The sequence below is a fragment of the Schistocerca nitens genome, chromosome 2, assembly GCF_023898315.1.
Source record: "Schistocerca nitens isolate TAMUIC-IGC-003100 chromosome 2, iqSchNite1.1, whole genome shotgun sequence".
Lineage (NCBI taxonomy): Eukaryota > Metazoa > Arthropoda > Insecta > Orthoptera > Acrididae > Schistocerca > Schistocerca nitens.
Window position 1 is genome coordinate 424,313,570 of NC_064615.1, and position 17,325 is coordinate 424,330,894.

General features: G+C 42.9%; 1 protein-coding gene across 1 annotated transcript in view; it reads right to left on the bottom strand.

Annotated features, from left to right (window-relative positions):
• Positions 1–17,325, bottom strand: part of LOC126235063 (uncharacterized) — a 559,517-nt gene that overhangs the window by 16,063 nt on the left and 526,129 nt on the right. Inside the window, exons 6-8 of the mRNA XM_049943798.1 lie at positions 15,224–15,436; positions 8,692–8,947; positions 1,017–1,412 (exon numbers count right to left, since the gene is read on the bottom strand). Of these exons, the coding sequence (XP_049799755.1) occupies positions 1,017–1,412; positions 8,692–8,947; positions 15,224–15,436 (865 nt within the window). The remainder of the gene's footprint in view (positions 1–1,016; positions 1,413–8,691; positions 8,948–15,223; positions 15,437–17,325) is intronic.

Genomic DNA, 17,325 nt, shown 5'->3' on the forward strand with positions numbered 1-17,325 from the left:
GGAAGCTCAAAAATAAGGTGAAGTAGACAATTTTGGCTACAGATCTTCAATACTAAGTGGTTTATTATTGTCTCGCTATGAAAGCTTCTTTCTTGCGCTTACCCGTAATGAACTGTGAAGTATGGCCTTACAGTTAGCAGAGAGAAATGACGTTGAACACATTTTCGAAGACGAAATTGCTGGAAAAAATTGGTCAGTAGTTTCGTTAAACGCCACAAAAGCAAACTTTAAAAATCCACAGCAGGACTCAGATTCAGCAGAGAAACCACAGAGAGAGTTTACAGTTCTATGAAAAAGTGGAAATCAGCGACTGGCGTCATTGGCCGGGAGGCCCTTCACGGGGCAGGTCCGGCCGCCCTGGTGCAGGTCTTATTACATTCGACGGCACATTGGGCGACCTGCGCACCGGATGGGAATGAAATGAAGATGAAGGCAACACAGCACCCAGTCCCTGGTCGGAGAAAATCCCCGACCCAACCGGGAATCGAACCCGGACCCGTAGGACGGCAATCCGTCACGGTGACCACTCAGATATCGGGGCGGACTACAGTTCTATCTAGTATACCAGATATTTACGTTTTCTCTGATTTGCTACCGCTCTACGAATTTTTCTAGTGTTATTTTGATTATTTTTAGAAGGTATCCGATTTTTACAGCTGTTCTTAAAATTCACTGATCTAATAAATCTTAATTATATTTTCTGAAACCAAAATTTGAATGGTGCGTAGCAGTAACCAGTAAATGTTACGTGCTTTTAAGCCTAATATTTTGCAATTTTATATTTTATGTAAAATCAAAGACAAAACGCTATCTGTGTTTGGGCTCTTCCTACAACAACAATATACGTACACTTTTAGATGTATACTATGGACTGAATTTGACTGAAGGGATCTCTCGGAGAGGAATTGGGAAGACTGTAAACAAGCGAGAAACAACTTTAGCTCTATATAACTCGAATTCATGTATACACCGCTACTGTGTAGCCAGTACGGAGAACCGGGAAGGAGCTTTCGCACCTGCAGTTCCCAGATACAGTGCACCGTCCTGGGCGGATCGACGTTGCCCAGCAGCGCCTCGTAGTTGGGGAAGCGCAGCTCGCCGTCGGTGGCGGGCGGCAGCAGCGGCGGCCCGCACAGCGGCGCGTGCACGAAGCGGTAGCGCGCCTCGAACAGCGGCGGCGCGTGCTTGAAGTAGCTGGAGGCGGCGTGCGCCGCGTCGACGCGCAGCTCCAGCGTGAGGCGCTCGCCGCGCGACACCACCGACAGCGGCGGCAGCTGCGCGCCCCCGTGGCACAGGCACGCCGACGCCGACCAGTTGAGCGCCGCCGCGCCGCCCTCCGGCTCCAGCACCACCAGCTTGTCCGCGCGGTCGCGCAGGCAGTCGCTGCACTTGCTCGTCACGTACGTGTTGTCCTGCGGGCACGAGTACTCTTAAGCGTCAGGTATAACTTACACGAGGACAGGTTATGGCGCAGAAACAACGAAACGACCCGTGACTAGACCCAAACTTCAATATTGAAATTTGGGTCTAGTCATGGGTCGTGCACGGATAGCCGAAGCAGTTAAGGCAATCGCTAGCATATAAGGCAGTTGTTCCCAATCTGGGTGTGATGATGATCTGAGGGGAAAAATGAAATTTTCTGAGGTGTAGAAACTAAAGGATTCGATTCTCTTTCACTCATGAAACTAAACTATTTTCAAAATATCATTAATATTATCATAATTTTATAACAATCTAATACTGATTGTGTAAGGTATCAATAATTACTTTTTCTCAATTTCTCAGTAGTCCAGAAACTGCTTCATTACTTGCTTCGAAACAGATAAATGAATTAAAAATGTTCCAATGTGTGTGAAATGTTATGGGACTTAACTGCTAAGGTCATCAGTCCCTAAGCTAAAACACTCCTTAACCTAATTTATCCTAAGGACAAACACACACACCTATGCCCGAAGGAGGACTCGAAACTTCTCCGGGACCAACCGCATAGTCCATGACTACAGCGCCCTAGACCGCTCGGCTAATCCCGCCCGGCTAACTCAATTAACTGACGGCGTGGCACAGCTGTAAAACTTTAAGGGCTACTATAGTCCATATACCGTTTTATTATTGTTACTGTTGTTATCATTAGAGTGGTTAGACCCAAAGCCTTAAGAGCCTGAAGTCGTCCAATTTCTGCCAGTTCAGAAGTAAGGAGTGCAGCAATGAAGTGCACACAGCTGAACTTGTTTTGATTTCGAATGGGGTAACAGTGTGGAGCTCAAGGAAGTGCCGTAATGGCTAGCAGTAATGCAGGGGAAGGATGTTTTTTAACAACTGTGTATCCTCACTGTGAATAGTTAGGTTTCTTTTCTGAGGACGTTGTGGGTAGCTCTTGTGATGCACCACGGATTTCTTCGTCATTAATTGTAACACACACACACACTCATACACAAACTAAATATGATTTATCTTCCATTATTCTGAAAAAAAAGTGTTCCAAAAAAAGTCTTTCATTCTACAGGTTAGTTAGGTGCTAAGGTTGGTGATAATGTAGGGTATGGATGGGCAATAGATGGCAGTGGGGTTGACGGTATAGGTACTATCTAAAGTTTGATTGCACTCAGGGGTAATGGACTACGAAAGGTTAGGAACCACGCATATAGCGGAAAATCCAGGTTTGAGGCCCACTCTAGCACAAAATTTCGTTTACATCATTCCCTTATGTAGCTGACAGTTGTTCTCATTCTCAAATCCGAATACAATTAATGTATTTTATAATAGCGTCAGTCGCCACAGTGCCTGTGCCTTCGGACAGGCATGACTGTCCGAAAGAACACTGCATCGTTCTCCTTAACAACAGACGCGCTGCAATACCGTATCTACCCGCAGGTACCAAACAGCCAACTTTATGTTGAAAATATCTCCCACGTACGGATATGTGTGCACAAGAACAGAATCTGCCGCAGGATCCGCGATATATGGAAGTTTGCGTCTGACTGTGCGTTGTGCACGGGTAGTCAAAGTGATAAAGGCGACAGCTCGTGTAAAGTGGGGAAACCGGCCGAAGTGGCCGTGTGATTCTAGGCGCTGCAGTATGGAACCATGAGACCGCTACGGTCGCAGGTTCGAATCCTGCCTCGGGCATGCATGTGTGTGATGTTAGTTATGTTTAAGTAGTTCTAAGTTCTAGGGGACTGATGACCTCCGACGTTGAGTCCCATAGTGCTCAGAGCCATTAGAACCAAAGTGGGGAATCCAGGTTCGAGTCCAGGTTTGGCACAGATTTTCATTGTCGTCATTCCATTACACAAATGTTGCTTGTTCGTATTCATTTATTTCATAATGGCTGTTGTCACCTCAGTGCCTATTGCTTTGGAAATTAGTGCGTGTCCAGGGAAACATTACATCGTTCTCCTAGGAACACAGGCACCGCATTATCGTATTCTTCTGTAATGGTGCAAAAGTGTGGCTCCCTGTGGCGTCGTCCTCGACTTCCACGGTGCTTCGAACAGCAAGGTGTCGACACATTCTAGAAAGAAGCCAGATGTCACATTGGCACCAAATTTCATCACAATTCCCCCCAGCGCCACCGTGTTGCTGTCACACGATGCGAAGATCATCACACCCCACTCTTATCCAGATTTCGTCCCTTTTTGTGTCACCTAAATGATTCAGGTCAGAACCGCGATGCACAGCATTTCCATCACGCGGTTTTCAAATGGGTAAACGTGCAAAACATTTCAGACACATTGCCGCTGGGCCTCTGGGGTGACATAATGCCGTCAGTGAAACGACCGCTTTCCTTGGGTCTTTCATTCACACATACTTCCCGTCCGTTCAGCCTTCAACCAAAGACATTGTGAGAACCTGTGAAGGAAAAATGAGGAACGAGAATTAAAGTGCAGGGAGTAGAAATAAAAATTTTGCGGTGTGACAGTGACACCGAAATTTTGTCAAAGGCGGCAAAGGACTATGGAAGGCAGTTGAACAAAATAGAGGGTCTCCTTAAAAGACGGTGTCAGTTGATATTCAAGAAAAGTATAACATCAAGTGTCGAAAGCATTAGAATTAAATCAGCTGATGCTGAGGGAATGTGTTTATGAAATGAGACACTACAAGCAATAAATGAACTCTCTTACTGTGTCAGAAAAATAAGGACTACGATCGAAACAGGTAGAAAAAAGAACTGGCGATAGCGTGAAATGTATTTTTGAAGTAGGGCGAATTTGTTAACATTGGATATAAATTCAAATGTTAGGAAGACATTTCTGAAGGTATTTGGAGTGTAGCCTTGTACAGAATCAACACTGGACAATAAAAAGGCGAAACAAGAAAAGTAGATTCTGGAATATATTATAAGTGAATGCTGAAGATCATATGAATAGGTTGGGTAATTAATATGGAGATACTGTATATAACTGGTTTTCATACGCAGATTGAGAGAATGAAGGAATTAATTGGTAGTACGTGTCCTTAGGCAGAAAAAAATCGTAATTCAGTAATGGAGGGAAGTGTGGGTGGTAAAACTTGTAGTGGGACACGGAAGCTTCAATACAGTGAGTAGTTTCTGTTGAACTGTGGCAGTGCCCGCATCTCGTGGTCGTGCGGTAGCGTTCTCGCTTCCCACGCCCGGGTTCCCGGGTTCGATTCCCGGCGGGGTCAGGGATTTTCTCTGCCTCGTGATGGCTGGGTGTTGTGTGCTGTCCTTAGGTTAGTTAAGGTTTAAGTAGTTCAAAGTTCTAGGGGACTGATGACCGTAGATGTTAAGTCCCATAGTGCTCAGAGCCATTTGAACCATTTGAACTGTGGCAGTAGTTATGCAATGGTGAACATGCTTACATTGGATACACTAGCATGGGGAGCTGTATAACACCAGTCTTCGGACTAATGGCCTCAACAAAAAAGGCATTGTTATGGTTTAAATAATCAGTGGTGAAGTATCATCAGTGCATATGGAATGTGATAGTAGGCTGAACCACACCGTTTCGTGTTCCCAATGCTTCATTGCTCTGAGATTGTGCGATAGCCCACGTATTCCGATTTCTGTCTCACCTGCAGTTTTTATACTCCACAGCTCCCTGTAGTGCAATGAATGTTATTACCTGATGAGTTAATGTCTCCTCTCGTCCTACCCCTTCTTTCTGACAATGTGTTCCGCACGTTCCTTTCTTCGTCAACTCTGCGGAGGACCTCTTCATTTCTCACCTTATCAATCCACTTAATTTTCAATATACATTTGTAGCATCCATCTCTAACGCTTGTATTCTTTTCTTTTCCGTTTCTCCTGCAGTCTGTGATTCACTTCCATACAATGCTGTCCTCCAATCGTACTTACTCAAAAATTTCTTTCAAAAATTAAGACTTATGTTTGCTACTAATGGAATTCCTTTGTCCCGTTTTATCCTCTTCTCCCGTGCTAGTGTTCTTTTCATGCCACCGTTGCTTCGTCCGTCATATATTACTTTACTTTCAGCGTAGCAGAATCACCAATTCTGACGCAAAGTTTATTGCTAGTCTCATACCTGCTTCGTCTTTCTTCGGTTTACTCTCGATCTATAATCTGCACTCACCGGATTGTTCATTCCATTCAACTGGTCCTGTAATTCTTCTTCCGTGTCACTGAGGGCACGAATATAATATCCATCTTTGAAATTCTTTCACACTGAATTTTAATGCCTCACCTGAGACTAGGTTTTATCTCTGTCATTGCTTCTTCGATGTAGGTATTGAACCAGGAGGGGGGGGGGGGGGAGAGGAGAACTATGCGTCCCTGTCTCACAGCTTATTTCACCAGAGTATATCATTGTTCGTCTTCCATTAATATTTTTATCTCTTGGTTCTTGTACTTGCTGTATTTTTTTTCTGAGAATCTCTAACATCTTACACCATTTAACACTGTGGAATGCTTACCTTGTACACAAATCTCATGAACGTGTCTGGATGTGTCCTGTGTTTTCGTTCCATTGCGACTAACAACCTCTGAACTACCTCTCTGGTGTTTGTCTCTTTCAGAAAGACAAACTGACCTTTATCTAACACATTTTAAATTTTGTCTTTGGGTTATACATTACTGTAAAAGTACACATAAAAGTTTGCTATTGGAATATTGAATAAATTCTGGGGTCCGATTCCACCCGCCACGTTTGGCCAATGACGTCATACATAAGCCGGAGAGGCTATATGTTTGAAGGCAACGAAGCTTATTCACAAACAAACCAATGCTTTACAAAAAGGGTGATACACAGGCAGAAGATAAATTACAATAACAGTTCACGTGGTTAATTACATAGCAATGACTTCCGCCGCAAAGAAATTGAAATGTCGAAAAAGAAAGTAACAGGAAAAAAGGAAATATGCATGCGTAAAATAAATTACCATAGTTTACGCGAGTAAATGACGATCTAGAAAGTCCGCTAAAATATCACGAATCGTAAGCGGTAACCGCAGAACAGCAGGGTTTTGGGCAGAGAAAAAATATATTCCAACACAAGAAATACGAAATGGAGTAAATAGTATCATATACGAAACGTAAGAAGAACATTAAAATGAAATAAGGAGAAAGCAACAGAAAAATCCTGAACGATAAAACGTTACAAGAGGTACGAAAATTCATGAGAAAATGACAAAGATGGAATCGGTAACTACAATTGACCAAGGTGCATTATTTTTCTAAGTAATACAGAGATAAACACAAAAAATTGCAATGCTGAAAAAAAGCAATGCCGATTGTACAAAAACGGAAATATAAGAGACCGTAGAATCGGTCAGATCTAGTGGTCGATTCGAACGAATGCTATTATTGGCACTTTAGCAATGGCTCTGTGAAGTGCTTTTCTTTAGGATTTTAAATTCTGGGATCCCTGCTCATAATTAAACAACACAGGTCAATTCTAACTATCGATTCTACGTTCCACTATATTTGGTGTGTTTTTTTTTGTGTGAATTGTTAATTGGTAAAGAATTTAGTTTTCTTACACCGCTATCTGCGCTATTGCAAAATCTCAAAAATTAACAAACTTTGGAACAGGTAACTGGACGTAGCTCAAATGTGAACAGAATGACAAAATAAATCCTAGAAGAAATAACAGTACATATTTAATTTAAAAAAGGTGGAAACTGCCGAATCGTGGAATGGAAAACGAGAACCTACTTATATCGCGGTTGCCGTAGGTTCGTGCATAGCCTCACCCATGGAAATCGGACCACATTCGGAAAAAGGAGCAAAATGCGATGGTTGGGACTTAAATGGTGGCAACTATTTATTAACAACCGATACACAAGCGTTACATGTTTGCGTGTGGTGTAGAACCAGTTGCCAGCGATGTGGAAGGCGTAGTATGCCGTTAGCAGATGCTGTTCCGTTGATGGTGCGAATGGAGCGGTCTACTGCCTGTCGAAAATCTGGAACAGTTTTGAAGCGAATGCCGCGAAGTGGTTCCTCCATCTTCGAAATCAAATCAAAGTCACAAGGACTTAAGTCTGGGGAGTATGGTGGATGGTACAGTACTTCTCAGTCCCATCGACCGAACAGAGCAGCCACCGCTTGCGCTGTATGCACCCGCGAATTTTCGTGCAAAATGATGGGTGGGTTGCGCAGAAAGTGTCGCCGTTTCTTTCACAAAGCTGGACGCAGGTGATGCTCCAAAAACGAACAGTAATGCCGTGCATTGACGGTCTGCGGTGGAGGAACGTAATGCGATAGGATAACACCATCACAGTCGTACACGAGAATCACCATAACTTCCACCATACTGGGGCTCTGACGCACTTTCGACTTTCGCTGCGACCCATAATGCGCGGGTGCATACAGCGCAAGCTATGGCTGCTCTGTTCGGTTGATGGGACTGGGAAGTACTGTACCATCTACCATACTCCCCGGACTTAAGTCCTTGTGACTTTGATTTTATTCCGAAGACGAAGGAACCACTTCGTGGCATTCGCTTCAGAACTATTCCAGAAATTCGACAGGAAGTACACCGTTCCATTCGCACCATCAACAGAACACGCTCTGCTAACGGTATACTATGCCTTCCACATAACTGGCAACGGACTCTACACAACGCTAGTGACTACTTTGAAGGACAGTAACAGGTGCAAACTTGTAATTCTTTTGTATCGGTTGTAATTAAATAGCTGCCACTGTTTAAGTTCCAACCCAGGTATTTGTGAGAGCCAAGATTATAAAAAGTAATCTAATTCCACTCATACTCTAATGTTCGTGCCTAATCGTACCCAAGGACATCGTTCCATATTCACAAGAAAACAGGAAAACTTTCTCTGAGAACTGTAATAATTATAAGTATGACTGCTAATTGTTTTACTCACAGCAATTTTAATTGTGTTCTTAGAATCCTGCCTAACTTTACCCTCAGAAATTGTGTCACATTTTCAACAAGGCAGCCAAGTACTGGTGAGAACAACGATTATAAATGCAACTGCTACTTCATTCACTGTCAGCAGTTTCAGACGTGCTCTTAGGTTCCGTCGTAACCACGTCGAAGAAATACGCAACGTATATGGGCGGTGCATAATTTACGTAATTTACCAAGACAACCACAGATAAAGTTAACAACAGGCCACCACATCGATGGCAAGGTAATTTCACGACGTGACACAGGACGTTAGTGATAAAAGCTGACGGATGGAATTCGTCACTAGAGGTGATTGCCTCAGAAGGGGCGTGTTGGCATGTTACTGTCAAGCTGTTACCTTGAACGCCATGGACTCTATGGTGAGGATGACCCTGGCGAAGAGCCTCCTGTCTGTGACGAAGCGGTACTGGCAGCGCACGCTGTGGTGCGGGTCAGCGTGCCGCTTGTAGACCAGTGTGTTGAGCGGCGAGCGCAGGTACCCTGAGGCGCGGCGCCACGCGGGGAACACCTCGTCGCAGGCGCTGCCCGCCACCGGGTCGCCGCTGGTGCTCGCGTTGAAGAAGTCGTAGTGCGCCCAGTAGTACAGCGAAGACCTGTGGCAGTCACAGCGCACCCTCAGCGCCACTCGGCACTCTGCAGCGAGCCACTATCGCCTAGTTCCTACAGCACTGCATATCAGTCGAGGCTACTGCATCACCTTACTGGTGGAGTAATCTGACAACCCATCCGTTAAAGTGTTTCGGTCGACACTAAGCTAGACAGACAAAGGAAACGTACCGTACCTATTTGGGTAAATAACTAGTGTCTTATTGACCAGAATTCATGTTTTCCTTTCATACTCCATGAACAACGCGACAATCTTACTTAACACTTTCTCTGAGTTACCTCTAGTAATATTTCCAATATTATCAAAAGATCTGAGTAGGGGGGAGGGGGGGGGGCGTTGGTTCTCTGCATGCATATACCAGTTTTGGGCACAGAAGTTTCCGAGGCATCATCATGCTGAATTTGTCAATAAATGTGATGGTGAAATTCTGTAATCGGGGAACAACAGGGGGAGAGAGTAGTCCGCAACCAGTCAAGGAAGTCTCTTGCTCAAGTGAGTATGTGTTCGGCAACTTTATAGTTGGCCTCGTCTTGGGGTATCATGGGGCATCTCAAAGTGCTTTCTGAATTCTTAAATAGTATTTTCTTTTCCCTCATACACTGAAGGAATGATCTTCCAAATTATTTTACTATAAATTTCAGATTTAATTGTTCAACTTCGTCTTACTTCCTGTTTGTGTGTGTGTGTAAGTGTGTGTGTGTGTGTGTGTGTGTGTGTGTGTGTGTGTGTGTGTGTGTGTATGTACTGAATCACGTGTGCGTAGCTAACTCAGATATGTCAAAGGACGATTACATGTTTGAAAAGTGCATTTTCATATGAATGACGTGTGTTAAAACTACAATTTAAATTGAACTACAGTTGTGAATCTCTTAATCGCAAAAAAGGCTCTATGCAAATACATTCTGTAATGAGTAGCAATAAATTAAGATTCCGAGTTCCCACTTTGTCTGAGTTCTGAGACAGCGTTTTTTCACCTTTAGCGAAGTCCACACGCTGCCAACCAGTCAGAATAGCGTGCTTCTTTCTCGACATGTAGCCTAGGTTCTTGGTGTAGTTTCGGGGTGACGGCTGCGGTTTTGGAAATTTTTCACGGGACCGTTTTGTAAAGGGAGACCAGAAAATTTCCGTTTGAGGGCATTGTTACAGCATATATGAAACCCAGCACTACCCAGATGCGGGTGTGAAAGCACCGACATGTAGACGAGGGACTAGTGTGGCGTTTGTGTTTTACGACGTGTGTGCGGTTAATACTGAAACGTGAACTATGCCGACGTTATTACCAAGTGCGTCCAAACAAGACCAATGAGCTGTTGTTATCTTCTTGGCTGTCGACGGAATAACACGGCTAGACATCTATCAGAAAATGAAACACGTGAATGGAGCAGAATGAATGCCTGTCGAAAACCACTGCTGCGGAAAGGTGCATCAAGTTCTGTGCTGGTCGCTGCTGACACCGGCCGAAAACTGAGGCTAGCCTCATCCATTAATGGCAACAGGGTGGTTGATGGCGCGATAAGGGCGAACCACCACAAAACCATTCGTGTGCTAACATAGAATTTCGACCTCAACTTCAGTAGAGTGGAATACGTTATCCGACAACACATAGGATACCATTTTGCAGTCACTGTTGCCGGGGCGTTAAATGCTGCACAAAAAGCCAACCGGATGTCCGTTTGCCTCAATCACCTAATGCGTTTCAATTCTGAAGGCAACACATTTCTAGAGCACTTTCTTGGAGGCGACGGAAGCTGATTCCACCAACGGGAAGCGCAGTCGCAAGCGTCGACGGTGCAGTACTATCATCTATCGTCCCTCTTCCCAAGAAGTTCAAGAGCCTGCCATCTGCTGGAAAGGTAATGCTCACTCTGTTCCTTCATTACTGGGGCCAACTGCTTATTGACTTTGAGGAGCATGGTGTTTTCATCACTAGGAAACGGTAGTGCGCAACGCTGCAGGAATTGTATCACGCAATTAAGCAGATTCGAGAAAACTGTCACAAGGGGAGCTGCTGCTTCGTAATAACGCACGTCCCCATTGCACTAACGTCGTAACGCAAAAGTTACGCTAACTCCAGTAAGAGAGATTCGAGCACCCTCCCTATGGTCCTGGTCTCTGTCCATTACATTATCATGCCTTTGGTCCCCTTATAAAGGCCTTGTAGGGTCGACGATTCCTGATGGACGAGGATGTGTGGCAGGTAATTACAGACATCATCAACCAGCAAAACTCGGTGTCTTACGAAACGGATATCTTCAACCTAGTGCATTGTTGGCATGATTGCATCAATCCTATCGGCGATTTCGCATGATTGACATACCGATTATGGACTTACAACCTCCGAACTGAAACATTTTGATCACATTTTGTAGTTATCTTCAGTGGTTAATTGCGACCGACACATTTCCGTCGCGGGATGATCGTATTAGCACATTTATTTTGCTGTCATTTCGCGTGTTGAACTGATGATGAATAGGGAACATGATTTGGTATTTACGCACAAGGTATTATTTGACGCAAAGGGAATGTTTTTCGTAAGTTGAGCTCTAATTATTAGATCGTGTTCCAGTTAATCCGATGCATTATGCACTCATCTCCCTCATTATGTCCTGGACTTTAGACTGACGAATGCATTCCTGCGAGACTTGTTCAGAATGCTCCTATTTCCGTCATTACTAGAAATTCCATTCATGTTCACGCGTGTTGTGATCGCCACGTGGTTTATGTTCTAGTTTGGTCGAACTCAAATTAAAACAGCAATACTGTCATTCATATCTGCTCGCCCAAGTCATTTATTTAATTTGCAACCGTAATTGTGATGCTCGGATTGCGTGAAACGATATTTATCATACCTGTTACCAATATCCCGCTTTGTCCACTCATCAATTATCCGTAGTAAAGGGAATAATACATCTCAGTCGTATACTTCTCTCCCACATTGTTGCTAATAAAGATCCCAAATATTTCCAGTTGTGCAAGGTAATGTCTGACGCCATTACCGGAATGCATATTGCTGTGGTAGAATTTTGCAGCAGGGGTGTTTGTGTAACCAAGACTTAACTAAGATAGAAAAAGGTAACGATGTCTGCAACTTTTGCAATAGTACATGCAGATTTTGTACTTGAACTACATCATTACTGCATTTCTTTGCTGTGATTTTGTCAAGACAAACAGTTTTCGAACTGAAGTGCTGTGATTACATTCACAGGGAATCAGCCATTGTGCTGTGTTTGGCTACAAGTAACCACATCCACACTATCTTATTTTCTTGGGATTTCATAAATGATTATCTCACTGTCTGGTGTTCAGCCATATTACATACACCTGCCAACTTTCTGTTGCGTGGCTATTGTGCATTCTACTGCGTTTTCGTCTTTCCTTAATTTTTCAGTCAGATGGCATTAAAATTTTATTAGGGGGTCATGAACACGTACATAACGTGGCATCATAACTTCGGTAAAGCAGGATTTAGTTGTAGAAATAGTAAACAGCCAGTCCTATGTTGAATGGAAGGTTTATTAAAACCCCTTTGCCGTGGGTCCACGTTTATTAAAACGTCATCTTCAAAAGGAAGTATTGACAAATGGATTATATGTTGTGGCAGAGGTAAATTAAAATTCAGCCGAAAGGCGTCATTCAAATATCAACTTTAATTATTGTTGAGGTAAAATTTCATATTTCACTGATGACTTGCCGGAAAAATACTGGCAGTAGAATTTCATCTGCCACTCGGATTCAAACAGCTTACCTCCGAGTTGAGTGTCACCGCAACGGCGTGTGTTAGACATAGTTACGTATGCGGGTATAGTATTAGGCATGAGATAACTAGACAAAATTTTCTGCTGCAAAGTTGAATGTTTTACTTGCCAACCAATTGACACAGCACTACCTGGAGAAAAATGCTGGTCCCTCTTTTCTTTTTACTTGAGTTTAAAACTGCCAGAATAGCTTACTTATTTGACAGGTTCTGCTTATGAACGAGACAGGATCTGAGGGCTGAACTGTATGTGCTGTTAGATCCACACGCCATAGTCTAACATGCAATTTGCATGGTGATTCCCATTACCAAGTTTTGAATTGACTTCATAAGTGGCTTTCTTATCATTCCTGTTTGCCGGAATATCTTCCTTTCTATGCAGGAAGTAACACAGCCAGTTCCATAAGTGATGCGTTTTACAGCATATGTTATTATTATTATTTTCATTTTAAGTGACACAAGCATGTTACTGACCAACAGCTGTAGACGGAACAGTGCTGTTGGAACTCTGTGACCCGTAATCCTGTGGTAGTGAGGTTCTAGAAGGCGACTCTAAGAGATCAAGGTACAATACCTCATTCGTTTGATTTAGTGCGTACGGCGTAGAACTCAGCAATACGAGTTGGTAGTAGACCGATAACATTAAAGTAAGGCAAGTTGGACGGCTTCAGGTGATTCTAACTGTCAGTACGGGTGCGAAAATGATTGGCACGGCACAGAGCTCATCCTCTGAACTGAAAAAACCTTCGGTAATTAGAGGAACAACAAAGCATTGGCATTGTCATCACCACGTATAACAAGTGGAAAACATTCTGGACTATTACTGCTACGTTTACATAAACTCGGATTTTCCTATCGTGGAAGGAACTGTTCAGGCATTGGTCTTAACCGATTTAGGCACAACACAGAAAAGTGAACACCAATCCACTGACATATTTCTGGATTCCATCTGTCTCTACCGTTCCATACAACCAAATTTTCAATAGAATTGTTTCGTTACAGGAAAGGTAATAAATTCCATCTGTGACTCCACGTTCACATTTGTACTTAATTTTCCGGGAAGAGAACATCCGTAACTTTTGTAACTGTAGTTCCATAGTTCGCCAAAGAGCCCTTGCCAGACAACACTTGAAGGCAAATCTGAAGGCATATTTTCTAGCGAATTCGGTATCATATCTGAACCTTAATGCTCGGTCGCTACTCTTGATCACCAAGAAGTAATTCCTGTCATTCAATACCTGTAGGATAATAATAAATGGAGATTTTCAGACGCAGGGATATGAAAAACACAATGAAAACTCTCACCGTTATTGTTGCTTATATGTTGTCTACAGACCATATAAAATTAATTTGGGTGTTGATGCAACTGTGAACTTAGATTTCGCGACATGATGAAACTGATATAGTGTCCATCCAGAGTAGTGCTTGTCGTTCATTCATAATTTCTTGCTCTGTGACTGGAAACTGTTCATAGAATCACAACAAAAATGGCATGGAAGACTGAAGGCAAATTGGCTGGTAGCTACTCTAGGTGTAAGTACTATTTTGATCGAAGAACGCTATGATAAGAACCGCACAAATATTACATTAACATTAAAGTACTGATATATTCTGTTAAGATAAAGAGTTCTGGAAATGATTAGAGTATGTTGATAGTTATCATAAAATCAGCTTTCCATTACTCGCTTCTAAACAACAGCTAAAAACCATATTTTTCGGAAATGTTCAGTATCCTCACAGCAATCAGTTTTATTTTCCCAAATTACCGAAACTGTTTCGATAAAATTCAGGCACTTTACAACAGTATCCTGGATTACCTGATTAGTCTACCAAACTGAAAGTGGCAACCTCTTCGACACGCGCACTCTCCTGTGCTGCCAGAATATTTCCGGTCTTTGGGTGGAGGAGGCTCATCAACAGTAGGGTCAGACGTAGTGTCACTGTCTTCAACAGAAAACTAACAAACGAATATGCAACTGTTCCACACAATCTCAGTTGTCTGGAACTCAGATCCTTAGTACGTGATAAAGCGATTCCTTTTTCATAGTGGTGTTTCCTCAAGAACGAAATCTCTCATGTAACATGTTAGGAAACGTGAATCTTCTGGCAAAATGGCATTTGGTGGTGTTGAGCAACGGTGCACAAATGGATTAAATATATGAATAAACCTAATCCGAGATTATGTATTCGTCATATTCGAGGAAATTGGTTGCCATTTCATTGTCATTCGGTATTCTGATACCTAAACAATCTGATACGACAACCTTACAAATGGCATTGCGGTAATCATTTTAAGTTAATTTTGTAACTTAATATGTAGACTTTAACTTACTATCCAAGTCAGCTGCTTCAGATCATTTTGGATATATTTTTCATTTACACACTCCTCAGAGAATCAGATGGATACCATTACCAACGCTTATAGAAATTCACACACGTCACTTAACATCGCTCCAGTCTAATCAAAAGATCTAATACGCCACATAGTACTGTCGATTCAATACTTACCCAGAGTAGCTGCCCGTCTTACTCTCGAAACGCACGAAGAGCGAGCTGCCGGTCGAGACGAAGTCGTGCTTCTCCATGGCCCTGGAGAAGGTGTCGCAGAAGGTCTTGATTATGCGCGTGTCGTCCGCCCACGACGCGTCGTACAGCGTCAGCGACTCGCCGCAATCCCCGTCAAACACGCGGATGGGTGCTTCGATTGTGTTGATGCGGAAACTGAGAAACCAGCGAAAAAATTCGTAAGTGCCTCTTTTATGTAATAACAGCTCACTGCAATGGCAAACGCGTTTCTTTTACCGCAACATTAATTTTTATACGCACTTTGTAGCTGAAATACTACAATTGTTTTAAAAAAAATCTGTTTCATGTGGAAAAAAAATGGCTTTCAATAATTTCGTTTTTACCGAGCCAGGTGGCGTAGTGATTAGCACATTGGATACGAATACGGGAGGACGACGGTTCAAACCCGCGTTCGGCCATCCTAATTTAGGTTTCCCAAGTTATCCCTAAATCGCTTCAGCAAATGCGGGGATCGTTCCTCTGAAAGGGTACGGCCGATTCGTTTCCCATCCTTCCCTAGTCCGATGCGATCGATGAACTCGCTGTTTGGTCCCTTCCCCAAAATCAAACAGCCAACTGTCACTTACATAATCTCCTACTCTTTAAGTTTTTCGGATCGCCTAACTTATGTCCCTTTTATGTTCGTTGGGATTAAACCATTTCTTATACGCTAAAAATAAATTTTCTCTCTGCAGCTCTACTGTGCACTAATTTGGAAGATATCACAAATGAAGTTGTGTGTCGTATTGGGACTCGAGCGTGATTTCACGTAATATTGCTCTCCCGACTGAGCTATTCAAGAAAGACTCTCGACTCACCCTTACCGAGTAGAAGGAGGTAGAAAAGATACTGGCGGAAGTACAGCAGTGAGGGTGTACCGCTAGTCAGAGAAAAGGCTGAATCTATAAATAGTCCGCTAAAGTCAAAGATCTCAGATTACAGACTCGGTCCGGTATGCTGTTTTAACCTGCCACGAACTTCTATTTCTTCTACTACTTACACTTTTAGAAAAACATACTGTATATTCCTTTGAAGTTCTTTACGTGCAAATTCTGCACTTCCTTCTCTTAATGTCTGTTATTTTGTTTAAAAGCATCAAATTTACTTTGGTTTATGTGCCTGTAGTGTTCAATGAAAGTGTTATTTGACTCTATTGGACAGATTTCGCCATCAATAACCGTAAAATCATGTCTGAAAACAAAGTGTGTGAGCGTAAAAACTTCGCTTGTTCACAACAATGCTATCTGGGTAGTGCACCACGTACATTGCTGTGCAGCGATACAACTGACGAAATATAAAATCATGTAGGTAGACGGCACGATGCTTCCACTTTTGTATATTCCGAACACTGACACTGGGGTACTAGAATCATACTTTCACGAGGTTTCAAAAATCGTGCTCGTATAAACTCGTTTCTAATTGGGGTAATGCCCATAAGGCAGCATGAGTTCATCAATTAAGATGAGACCATGACCGTATTGTCATCTGTTCGGTGCTGGGAAGAAATGTGGGTAGATTACAGCCCTGTGACGTTTCATCCATGTGGCCCAAACTGATTCACTCGGATTGGTGCCCGTTGTTTGTGCCATCAAAATGCCAGATCTCTCTATCTGAATAGCATATTTAGACTAGGCAGTGCAGTTATGAGGCGGCAGTGGCACACGCTCACAATTCAGGAGAACAAAATTCGCCTTTGACTTTTGTAGAACGATTTCATGCCATTGTGTGACATGGAGCAACCCAAGTATCGCTAAATACTTATCTACACGTAAACACAAGCCCATTCCCTATCTCTAGCATCTGTAACACAAAGTGAGCTATACGATCACCCACAATTCAGTAAGTGAAAATTACATTAAAATATTATTACCCCTCTCATTACCGAGTGGGGTGGGCGGCCTTCGTAGGCCAACTGACTAACTATTTATATATTGTATCCATGTCGTTTGGTATATAAACTTTAAACAGAAGCTAATTGTTAACTGCTGCATTGAAGACTGAGTGATGATAGAATTTGTTAATTAAAATCAATTATAAGCCACTTA